The 12,574-nt window shown below is 41.0% G+C and overlaps 1 protein-coding gene across 2 annotated transcripts in view; it reads left to right on the top strand.

Moving 5' to 3' along the window:
• Nucleotides 1-2,494: 2,494 nt before the first annotated feature.
• PDK3 (pyruvate dehydrogenase kinase 3) overlaps nt 2,495-12,574 on the top strand; it is a 55,159-nt gene continuing 45,079 nt past the window's right edge. Inside the window, exon 1 of one of the 2 annotated variants that reach the window (XM_069035180.1) lies at nt 2,495-2,687. In XM_069035180.1, the coding sequence (XP_068891281.1) occupies nt 2,582-2,687 (106 nt within the window). In that variant the 5' untranslated portion in view covers nt 2,495-2,581. The remainder of the gene's footprint in view (nt 2,688-12,574) is intronic. The other variant, XM_069035263.1, reaches the window with a different exon arrangement.

Genomic DNA, 12,574 nt, shown 5'->3' with positions numbered 1-12,574 from the left:
AAGTGTGTGTTTGAACAGCTTTTGGAGAATTAGATCTGTTGGTTACATCATCAATTTCTCCAGACTTGAGAGAAGCTATAGGGAGTGTATTTGATGAGAAGAGCACACCTCTTTTTTGCAGTGACTTTGTGTGCGTCCTCATTGTGGTTTTAGTCTATATCAACAGAGACAAAAAATAATTCCAATTTTTCATATTGGAAAATATTTCATTGGGTTGGCTAATATATGTTTAAGAAATTTCCAAGAAAGATGACACTGTGATGCTTTATATTGCAAAAATGATTTTGTGTTTAGAAAGACAACTCTATAGTTAACTGTTGTCCTGCTACTTTTTGAAGCTGAAATCACACTAGAATTAAAAATGTGAAAGATACATAAAATCAAGTGGCTTAAATGTTGATAATGAGTCATCCTTTGAAGTTGCTAATTTCATCTTAATTTGGGAAATGCTCTGTCTTTAACAAAAAAAGGTATTGTTTTCTGCCAGATAATTCCGCAACCCATTTCAGAGTTATGCTCTAAATAAATCACAATCAAATCCTGATGAGTATATAACAAAAGTTTTAAAACACTTTTCCTCATCTGCCAAAAAAGCTTCAGAATTACAGTAGATGTTTCATTTTGCCAGTCTTGATTACATGACATGCCTCTTCAAGCCAGTCATTCCTACAACCTGCAATTGAAGTGATTTTGAAATGCTTTCCAGTTATTTTGTACATTAGGTCAGGATTTCTCAGTCTCAAATTCTATAATCATGACAGAAAGGATGGAGAGAGACTTCCAGTAACTAAAGAGTACTGGTTTCTTTGGCAAGTCAGTTATAAAATTAGAGCAATATTATCTTGTACCTCCTGAAGTTTACGTTGAATTCACTGGAGAAAAAATAAGGAATTTGCGAAGTTATTTGTCTTAAATGTACCTAAACCACATCATAGCAAAAAGCAGTCAGTGACTGCATTTAGTGATACATTTGGATTCTCCAATACCTGGCTTCACTTTCAATTCTAGTTATCAAAATTAATTTTAATTGTATTCACATGCTTTCTCAGCTAAAAATGGGAATTTTTCAGGAAATTTCAAGTATTATTGCATGTGGTGACCTTGGTGCTGCCAGCCTCATACCCGTGGTACAACCTGCTGGATACCAGAGGGCTGAATTTTTGGCGGAAGCTGGCTGTGCAGGCACCATCTTATGGACCAGCTGAGACATACTAACTGGTCCATCTGAAACCTGAACAGAGGGAATAGCCAGGTGGGGGTGAGGCTCTTCTCCCAGGTAACCAGTGACAGGACACAAGGACATAGTCTTAAACGATGCCAGGGGAGGGTTAGGTTGGACATCAGGAGGAATTTCTTCACAGAAGGGCTGATTAGATAATAGAATGGACTGCCAAGGTGTTGCAAAATGTGGAATATGTAAAATTTGCTCAAGAAAGGATGTTCTTTGATGCTTGATCTTTGTATACTTTCAAGCTTTATCAACAAAAGGGAGTTTTAATCTGTGAAACAGATAGCAGCTAGCAAGCAAGCGCTAAGTGATGTCCAGGTGTCAGAATGACAAATAACTTGTTGGTAGAATTGCCTTGTTATGGTTTAGGGCTTGACATGCTGTGATGATTTCAGACATAGAGGGAGGTTAACAAACCTTGGGGAGAAGGATGCCCACTGATAGTTGGCACAAAGAACACAGAATTTACACACCACAAGGACATCTGGCAGAACTCCCAACATTAAGAAGAAACTAATAAAGACAACTCAGCAACTGTGCTGAAATCAGCTCCAACTGGGTAAGAGGCAATTCTGGCAGGGGGAGATTGGGACCACTGACTCACTGAGCACCGACCCAGGAAACTCACTGTACCAGCAGAAGAGAGAATGAGCATGAGGGCTAAGTAGCGTGACAGGAGAGAGAATCATTAACCAATAGAAGACAAGAATACTAATTAATAAGAGAACTATGTAACTTGTAGCCAATGACCACTAATCTTTTGTTAAAAATTTAGCTAAAAAATTAGCTAGAATCTATAATTAGTAAAAACTTTTGATAGTTGGTGTGCCTGATTTATGGAATGCCACTGAGCACCCAAGATTGTGCAACTCTGAAATAGAGCAATTAATGTCTGCCTTGAGCGTATAACTATTGGCTTGTCACAAAACAGGTGATGAATCCGATTTTTGTGGACAACAGAGGGAGGTGGTGGAGTCACCGTCCTTGGATGTGTTTAAGGAAAGACTGGACGTGGCACTCAGTGCCATGGTGTAGTTGCCACGGTGGTGTTCGGTCATAGGCTGGACTCGATGATCCAAGAGGTCTTTTCCAAGCTGTCTGAGCCAGTGATTGTGACTCCAAGGACCGGCTGCGGCACCCGGCACTCTCCACACGATCCCGCTCCGCTCCCGCGGCCCTCACTCGCCCGCCCCGCCCCCCCGCGCCGACGTGCGCGTGCGCGGAGCGGGCGCGGCGCTCGCCCCTCCCGCCGGGCCGGGCCAGGCCGCGGAGCGCGACGGGCGGCGCGGAGCGGCCGCGCCCGGGCAGGAGCCGCTGCCGGCGGGAGCGCAGCGGAGCCGGGCGGGCCGCGCCATGCGGCTGTGCGGGGCGCTGCTCAAGAGCCCCATCCCCAAGCAGATCGAGTACTACTCGCGCTTCTCCCCCTCGCCCCTCTCCATCAAGCAGTTCCTCGACTTCGGTGAGTGCCGGGGCCGCGGGGTGAGGGGGCGTGGGGGTGGCTGCGGCTTTCCCGGGGAGCGGCGGCGGCGGCTGGCGCGCAGGCCCCGGCTCCTCGGCCGCGGCTCCTCGGCCCGCATCGGGAGCGCGGCCGGGGCCCGGCCCGGCGGCCCCGCAGGCCCGGGGCCCCGCGCTGACACCCGGCCGTGCGCGCTGTCGGTAGCCGGTGGCCAGCAAACAGCCGCTGCTCGCCTCGCCGAGGGGCCAGGAGGGGCGGGCTTGCCCCTCCTTCTTGCGTTATCCCCTGTCACGGGTACCATGGGGATGGGGATCAAAATAAGGGTTCCTGACCTGACGTTTTGTGAGCTTAGCGAGTAAAGGAGAGAGTAAGTTAATGGTCTTGAGCGTGAAGATTTAAATCTACCGTGCAGAGATCGGCTTACTTTAAAGCTCGGGCATGAGCTCTTAACCGCACTTGTATAGGAGACCTGTTTGGGCAAAATTCAGGAACACTTCAGGAAATATTGCTGATGATAAATAGCATTCTTCTTCTCAGAAGCCCTGAAATGAAATCCAGGAGTGGCTTTGTGTTGCTGTTAAAAAACCTGCTTCCATCTAGATAACAATAAACCCATATTTGTATCGGAGGTTATTTGACTCCTGCTCTCTGACACATAAGTTGTTGAGATTTTATTATCGCATAATATTGCTGGTAAATGTAGAGGCCATGTGTAACACCTTGAAGCTTAACAGAGTGTTCCTTCATTACACTCTTACAGTAAAGGTACAAAAGGACAAAAATGAGCTAGATTTCAGCCACAAAGTGATTAAAAGTGGATACAATTGAACAATTATGGCAATGGTATTGGTGAAAGAATGCTGTAAGTACAGAAAGCCAGTAATGGGCTTGATATAGTGTTTCAATGAAACAGGGTTTTGTACTATTAAAAAAAAAAACCCAAACCCCCTTGTGTTCACTTAAAGGAGAACCTGACTAGAAGCTGTGCTTTCTTTCTCTGGTCTCCACTCACCTGAGTTTGTTATCTCTTCCCACCCCTTCCTGTGCTGCTGGGCTTCTTCTCTAGTATTGGTGATTCTTATGCTGTATCTTTCTGTACCAGCAAGAGCAATGGCCTAACACTTAGAATATCTTTATTTTAGCCTTGGCACTAAACAAATTGTGTCACCATTGCCTGTTTGAAATGGGTTTGTAAATTGTTGCTGGGGAAATACTGTTTTTTGTGAGCCTTTTCAGTTGTGATTAGAGAGGTGTAAAGATTTCACGGTTTGCATTAATGCCTTGGATGTTCTGACAAAACTTTGCTTTTTGGTAAGGACTTCTGCAGTTCTGTGTTGTCCTGCATGACTGTTTGCCTTTGGACATCTTTTCTGTGGGAGCCTTTTCATAATGCTGTGTTTGTTTTAACATTGTAGTGTCTGTATTACTTTATGATTAGAAAAGTGTCTTGTGATTCTGCAGAAAGTGGTAGTTTTATTACACAGTTCTAAGCCTGGCTTATGTCACTGGAAATGAACAGAGTGAGAACAGGACGTTATGGCCTGGCCAGCCCTATTCTTTAGATGTGCTCCAGTTGTCACTGGATGTGTCATTGGACTCTTGTGTGTGTGGCTGTGTATTTAAGGCTCTTCATGTCTTAAGGCTGATGGGAAGCTATCTTGTCATTGACATTTCAAACCTCTGAAGAAAAAAAAGTCTATGGTTTAGTCTTGGAAGGTCACCAGGAGTTTCTAAAATTAGTAGTTTTATGTTGTATCAACGTTGTTAAACCTATCACCTTGATCTTAATAAGTCTTACGGGCCACTTAACATCTCCACTTACTCTTTAGTGCCTGTATTTACTTGGGAAAACTCAAGTAGGAAAATTACAGCAGTTTAAGCAAATACATTAAACCCAATGTAGTTACTTAACTGATGTGATCCTAAATGTTTACAGCTTTGGGTAATTTCAAGTTCAGCTGGAGTCTTCAGAGGCCTAGAGGAAAAATCAATATCAAAATGTAAGTGATAATGCAAAAGTTTTCCCACTTGAGGTGTGGAAGGCCTGGACAATTTGCACCATGTCAGGGAACTGTGTTACTTATGTCTGAATTAGCCAAAAAAGAATTTGCTGGTGGCACAGGATACAAGTAGTCAAGAGAGCAAATATGCCAAGCATAAAGAAAGGAGCACGATACTCAAGGTGCAGTTCAGTTGTGTTTGTTCATTTGTAAGAATGTTTGATGGGAAGAAGACACTGTTTTGTGGTCAGTTTATAGAGGCTACTTAGTGTCTTGCTTCAAAAGAAACAGTGTTTTTAATTGAGCTACATGAATGTAGTGCTTCTTTTACAAAAACGTGACTGAATTTTCAACAAATGTTGAAGAACAGTAAGCCCAAAGGAAATGTGTGAATAACCCTTTCATGGCAGTCTGGTTTTGTTGTCTGATGTACATTTCTCATATGGAATTTGCACTTACTGTGATTCAGATTTATGTGAAGAAAGTTTTTTGACTTAATTTCTGACAATAATGAAACTACAGTGCGTTCCTTATGTCTTTCTTTTTTGTATTGGTGATACTGGTTTAGACTAAGTTGACTTACAAATTTGTAAAACTGTGGTGAGCTGGGGGAGAGAAACTTTGTATTTCTTGTGAGCTGAAGAGTCTCTTCAAAGATGGTTGGTGGCAATGTGTATTGAGGTACAGCTTGGGCTTTTTTACTTACTGGCTAACAGTGTGGGTTGTATGGAACACAGTTGTGTGTATAGTGAGGTTGTAGAGTCTCTGTTCCTTTCCAGTGATATAAATTAATGATGTTTATTTTAAAACTTTCTCTGTTTAATTCAGCTATTTAAACCACTATAAGAGACAGTTTGTCTGTTTAAGGTAGCTTGCTAGTATTAAGAACCTGTGAAGCAAACCAGAAGACAGTTAAAGCAGTGACACTCGCTTGGTTTTTGTAGCTGAGTCCTGTTTGTGTCCATGTTCTGTTGAGCTTGCAGCTGTCTTTGTAGCTTCCATGAGTGTGTCAGAGGTTACTGTGCCATGGGCTTGGGACCTCTGTGTCAGAAAATCTGAGTGTTCACACTGTGCAGTTTTTTTGCTTTTTTTTTGTGTGTACATTTTCTGTTTGCATGCTCCTGAATTCTGTTCAGGCAGTTTCTTTTTTTACGAAGTGTATTTCCCAAGATTCTTGTGCAATCTCGTTTCTTTGCAAAAGAGTGACCTTCTGTAAGTGTGTTTCAATATAAACAAATTTTGACCTTGTTTAATGCTAGTATGTCACTCCAGGTTTATCCAGGCCTTAATAATTATTCTGCTCTGGAAAAAAATACAAAACCTACCAATTGGATTCAGCTGTGTAGTTCCAAACTTGTGTAGCTCCTCTGAAAGTTGCTTTGGTAGATTTCCAAGTGCAGGCGTTCCTTTATGACCCAGACTAAATTAATTACTAAAATATCTTCTCTGAAATGAACTTGGAAGTAGAGATGTCATCTAACATTCAGGTCCATGGATCTTTGTACATTTTGGGGGCTAGACTGTTTGAGGAAAAAAAAAGCCCATTCTGGAGATTCATATTGATAGAGCATCTCAATTTAGATTCGATTCAGCATGTAAGGTGGGCCTTAGAGAGTAACAGGTTAATCCAAAATACCCAATACTCTTAACCAGCAACCACACACGTGGGTAACCAGTTGGCCAATCCCTTGCCTGGGGAAGTAATAACCTGTCTGAGGAAAGCAGAGTTGCTTTTCTGAGAGTGTCCTGGTATTTAAAAAAGACACCCAGAGACTTGAGCTCCTGGTGCCTGCACTGCAGCCTATCCTTGGTGTGAGCCAGCCCTGGAGAGCTGCACTAGTGCTGAACCCTGCCCCAGCTGGCAAGCTCCACACAGCTGCTTGCTCATGTCGTCGGGGTACCTCAGTTGTCAGTAAAGTTACTGACAAATGTTTTGTCAAATGAATGGTTGTACTGCAAAGGTTACATATAATTAAGCACAAATGAAGACATGAGTGAAGTGTAAATGGTGTAATCCTTCGATTATGCATGAAAGAGTCATTTGAAGCTGTGCTAGTGCTGTCTTGTGAACGTGTGCCAGGACACTGTACTCATGTAATCCTCTCGTTGCTGGTGCCCAGCTGACCAAGTGTCTGAGACCGATGAGTCTGAGGTGTGTTTTGTCAGAAACACGAACCATCTGCTTTTGGGGCTTGTTTACTACTGAAGCTCTCTTGGCCAGCTGTACCTAGCCCTTTTTGTTTCATGTTTCAAATGAAATGCTTTGGAAGAATTTTGTACCTATGGGGTTACACTTGGTTTTTTGTTAGCCCTTTGAACATGTCATATATTAGTGTTCATGTACTACAGAGTTACTAATGGGTTTGGATAAAAAGGCTGTGCTTGTGCTTAAGACAGAAGATAGTGAATCACAGTGAATTCTTGTTGTGGAATGTGACTTAGGAAATCCTGATTTTGTAGGTTATAATCAAAATATTTGTGGTGACTGCTGCAGTTAGTGGCATTGAAAAATATCACAAAGGTTGTAATTTAGTAATTTTACTGTACTGAGAACAGCTGAGCATGCAGCAGATAATCACAATGAGTGCATGGAGCTGTTGTGCCCTGGGGCATATCTGGAGGAAAATATGATCAATAGATCCTTCTCATTTTTTAAATACAGTTTTTGATATGAAATAGTTTCATTTATGTGGTACCTATTAAATTTACCTGTCTTGGGTAAACATGTAGGCCCCTTCCAAAGGGATATAAAGAGCAAACCAGGTATCGGCATTGCTGTTGGTGGCTGCCAGTTGTACAAGCAGTATGAGATTGGGGTTTTGCAAGAGTGTTAATGCTTCATGTCGCTTTCTTGGTAGAGGCATGGATCTGAGCTGACAGCCTGCCACTGGAGAGGTAGCTGGCAGATACAATTTGAACAACAACATGTGAAGGTAGGAAAGTACAGATCAAAACCTGCCTTATGTCTCCAAATACAATTGCTAATCTTCTTATGGAAGATGGCTGTTGGAAGATTTTTGTACACAAAAAGATATTGGAAGATTTTGATTGTTTTTTTTTTTTTTTTAATAGAACATTAGTGGAAAGACTGTGCATCTACAGCACTTACTTAAAAGTTCAGGGCTAAAAGATATTAAATGATTACCTGCTATTTATTGCTTTCAGCTGTGCTTTTTCTACTGCTCTCTGTGCATGGTCCTTAAAACCTTATGCTTGATTTAAATACATCTTCAAAAAAAAAAAAAGTCCTCTTAGCCCAAATGTTAACCATTGGAATGCTGACCGCTGAGTGGGATCAGGAAGATTAATGCTAGTCAGGCATTACTGTCTTTCATTTTCATCTGACTGGCTTCAGCTTCCATACAGCAGTTTTGTTAGAGCTTTTGTTGGTAGGTTGGGATCCTTTGATGCCTGGAATATTTTCACTATGTGGTATATGTACATTGTGGTGGAGTATCTTTCTTGATTTTGTAAAGATAAATACATTAAATGAGCTATTTCAAGCCTTATGAAAATACCATGGAATTAACTTCTGTGGCTTTTCCAGAATTTTCAGTATTGTTCTTCAAATATGTCTTTTAGAGCTTTAAATAGCATCCCTTTAGGAGTTTTGTGGAACGTTGGAATAAAATTGTTTTACTGCTGTTTAGTTTTTACCTTGAAAGGCTACCCTTTGGTCACAGTGACAGCTGGATGTGCAAGCTGGATTGTCTGCCTGCTTTTTTTCTTGAATTCTTTTGTGGTTATCACCTTCCCATGTTCAGTCCTTCGTTCCCTAGATCTGGGCATGGATAAAGTTTGCATTTCACAACATTAAAAAGGGTTTTCTCTGAAGGGGCTGTAGCACAGCAAGTAAGCTGGAAGCCTTTTTGATGCAACTGTTATTTATAACCTGTTCCTATTTACAACTGCCAGCTGCTGGCAGGCAGTGGTGTTCCAATACTATATATAATATTGAAGGGTTTTATAAGGCCTAATATTGATTGTTTTGAAGGTCTGGAAGAGTCATTGTGGTTAGGTAACTTTGTTCAGCAGCCACTACTAAACTGTGATATGATAGAGATATTTGTGTGTGGGAGTATTGTGTAATACTAGACTGTCGTGCATTTCGTTTACAGAATTATCTGTATCAGTCACTTTTACAGGCTGTTCATTCAATAAAGGAATACTTAATTTCTGAGAGTAATTGAGATTTTATATATATTCTGAATTCAGTATTCTAGTATAGTTACAGTACAAATTCCATAAATTGCTGTAGATGATCAAACTGGATCACCAAAGTAATTTTTTTTTCTTCCTCATAAAACCTAAGCACTGGAAATTCTGCCTTCAGTAGGTGGTTTGGCTGGCCACTCTTGCCTGTAAGCATAGCCTAGTAGTTTACAAGTGAGCATCCTTCAGCTGATGGAGTTGCTTGAGTTTGGTTTCCCAAAACAGCCAAAAATTTCTCAATCTGTATTCTCTTTGTCTGTGGACTGATCAGAGGAGCTGTGCAGTCGTCTGTCTTGGGATGCTGGGAAGGGGAGATGATGTTTCCCTGCACATGTGCATGTCTGCATGCTTGAGGTTTTTTTTTCCCTGAAGCTGATACGGCATGTAAGCATGTAAACTACATGTATGGCATGTAAGCTGAATGTCTTGGGTGATAGAGAGAGGACAAGAACTCCTCATCTGCATGAAGCAGTAAACAATGCCAGTGAGTTTGTTTATTTATTTTTAGCAAGAAGCAGAAGCAATGGAGAATGCTGCCTGATAGAAGTTGTGGGCTTGGGAAGCTTCTTTCTGGAAGGACAAAAAGATAGGATTTGTAGCTCTTGAAGATCTAAGAATGAATGGGACATGTTTTTCTTCTAGCAACTGGTAGAAATTGTTGAAATGCCTGCTTTAGAGTAGATTAAAACTAAAAAGGAGACACCTGAAAATCTGAGATTAAACTTTGATTAAAATGGACATGAATTTGATAGCATTCCTTCTCTGGAGTGGAAGAACTGACAGCCAGTGATTTTAAATTAGCGTAACTTCTACAAGCCGAGAAAACAGTTTGGTAGGGTCTCTCCTAAGATATAAGGAGGAGTATAAGATGATCTGTCAGTTTGAGAAAGAGCAATTCTGATGCAGACAAAAGATAGGAGAGCAGTAGAGTAGTGTTACGAAGTCCAGAAATACTGTTGATTAAAAAACATCGTATGAAAGCGGGAAGCAAGGACATCTGTCTTGGGTTGCAGTACAAATAACAGTCAAGGTGAGAAGTCATGGGATAGAAAAGCAGATAAAAAGATGTTGAGATAGTTTAAAGTAATTGGGGAGAATGCAGAAGTGAAACATTTACTTGATGAAAGTAAGTACATAATGATAAAGACTGTTGAATTCATCTTTGCTTTGGTCTTCAGAAAAAGATGAATTGTATCCAGAAACATAAAGGAAATCACAACTCTCCCCTGACCCAAATTTTAGATAAGCTGAAATATGTCTAGATCCTCTTGGCCTAGTGGGTTCCAGCAGAAGTAAATCAGTTCTGTGTGTTGTGAGTAGCTGAACACTTTCTTCTGCAAATGTATGTGGCCTGGTGCAGCACAGCTGGTGCTTACGGGTTTCATGGAAATAATGGATGGCCCCAGCATTGTGGAAGTGGGAAAAAAACACTGTTTGTCTTTCAGGGGAGAGGAAGAGGAGGACATTAGAGTTAAGTCAGGTTGACTGAAGTAACTGAAAAAGTAATGGAGCTGATAATGAAGTAATACATAGATAAGCACCAAGAGATAATAAGGTAGTAAAGAGACAAAAAATTGTGTTGGCCTGGTCTAATTTCCAAGTTAATTTGGTGTGTGCTAAGGCAGTAGCAGTAGGTGCTGTATCTGGCCTTTTATGAAGTTTTGGCACAGCCCCATGTGACATTCTTAATTAAAAACAAACAAAAACCCCCTCAATTACAAAATAATGGACTAACTTCAAGGTGAGGTTGTTGTATCATAGCTGTTCAGTGTTATGGTAGGTTGACCCCATCCAGTAGCTGGGTGCTTGCTCCCCTCCTTCCGCCCCTCACTGGCGTGGGGAGAGAATAGGGAGGGCAGAAATGAGAGAATTTACGGATTAAGAACAAGACAGTTTAAGAAGTAAAGCAAAGAGGAAGAGAAACAAGTGATGCACGGGCAGTCACTCACCACCCCTAGGAGCAGAGCTGTGCTCAGCCAGACACCGTGTGATGGACATCTTGGGTGACAAAGCCAGCCAGTTTGTTACTGCTGGGCATGGCATCATGTCATATAGAAGAGCCCTTTGTCCAGCTCAGGTCAGCTCTCCTGGCTCTTTCCCCATCCAGCCTGTTACCCACCCCCAATCCTACTTGCTGGGATAGGGACTGAGCGCAGGAGAAAGAGAGAAACCCTTCATGCTGTGCAGGGCCTGTTCAGCCAGAGCCCAAACACGACTGTGTCACCAGCACTTCGAGTTACAGCTCCAAGGCACAGCCCCCTCTGGGGCACTGTGAGGAAAGGAAAACTGGCTCCAGCAGCCAGCTCAGTACAAATGTTTATGAAGAACAATTAATACGTATGTTGCACTAGCAGTCATTGATCTTCACAGGACTGTGTTGTGAAGAGTGAATGGTATGTCTCCAGTCCCCCATAACTCAAATCAGTATAAGCCATCATAATAATCCATCAATATAATCCATCATAGGCATAGATTTAGGGATTGTTTTATCTAATTCCACAGTTACTATATTAGAACAGCTTTTCTTGTTGCCAGCTATGCTTAATATAATGGCCTTTTTTAAAAGCCACCTTTTTCTCATAACTGCTGAAGTATTTTAGAGGCTACTACTTACCCTTTAAAAAGTACACTTGTTTTTTTGTGTTTTTCCGGAGTCAGGTAAATGTAATTTTTCTTTTTGGAAATGTTAGGTTGAAAGGATGAATTAGAGCACTGAACTGTGACTCTTGAGGCATAGTTCTCCTTTTTCTGATGCTTTTTGTGTTATAAGAGGCTATTTTATTGGCTCCTGTTTCCTTTAAACCTTTCTATGTAAATGTGACATTCTCTTACATTTCTTTGTTCTGTTTAAATTATTTTCTGTTAGTTTGTAGTCAATATAAAAAAAGTGACACAGTATTATAAATACTTTCACTGACTTAATTCATTAAAATAGTAGGCTTGTGCAAATTACAATTGGTGTTTTTCAGAATTAGGTTTAAGACTGTGAATCGACAAGCAGAATTTTTTTGCTAAAACTAATCTACATTTTAACTGCTGCTTGTTTGTTTTAGTCCTTGTTTATGCTTTTCTGCAAGATTTTTATAGACTGCAAAAATACCTTCCGACTGATAACTAGCAATGACATAGAGGAATCCTCTAATCTTTTTTGTAATGTGGTTTGTTAATTATCAAAAGTGTTTTGAAACAAGATGTTTAACAGTCTAATGAGTTTCACCTCGGTGAGACTAAAGGGAAACTGGAGCATGTGGTATTGGCAGTATTTTTATGTAATTGGTTTTAACTGTGTGAGTCTTTGCTCATGAACATTAATTTTATTTATGCTGGGGATTTGGAATAGCTTTTCCTTTGGCAGGTTTACAGGAACTAAAGGATAAAGCAGGGATTTGTATTTTTCTGGAATGGTTAGAGAGAATTATGGAAGTTTTTCATAAAGGTTAGGAAGGAAGTTGTCAAAGTTGTGAGAGCTTATAGAGAGTGTTAAAAATTTGGAACATCTAATTATAATCTTCAAGGTGAAACAGATTTTTACCTCTTATGGGAGGAAAAGGTGATTATAACACCCAAGAAGCAAAACTCAGTCTTTTCTGGTCAGTTTATTGTAACAGAAGCTGATCAGAGCAACAAAAGGGGAATAAGGTTTCTTTGGTTTGGTGCTTTAAGCCTCATCTACATCTA

Source organism: Aphelocoma coerulescens, chromosome 1 (assembly GCF_041296385.1).
Source record: "Aphelocoma coerulescens isolate FSJ_1873_10779 chromosome 1, UR_Acoe_1.0, whole genome shotgun sequence".
Lineage (NCBI taxonomy): Eukaryota > Metazoa > Chordata > Aves > Passeriformes > Corvidae > Aphelocoma > Aphelocoma coerulescens.
The sequence above is the reverse complement of the archived record's forward strand: the minus strand, read 5'-3'. Positions and strand labels throughout refer to the sequence as shown.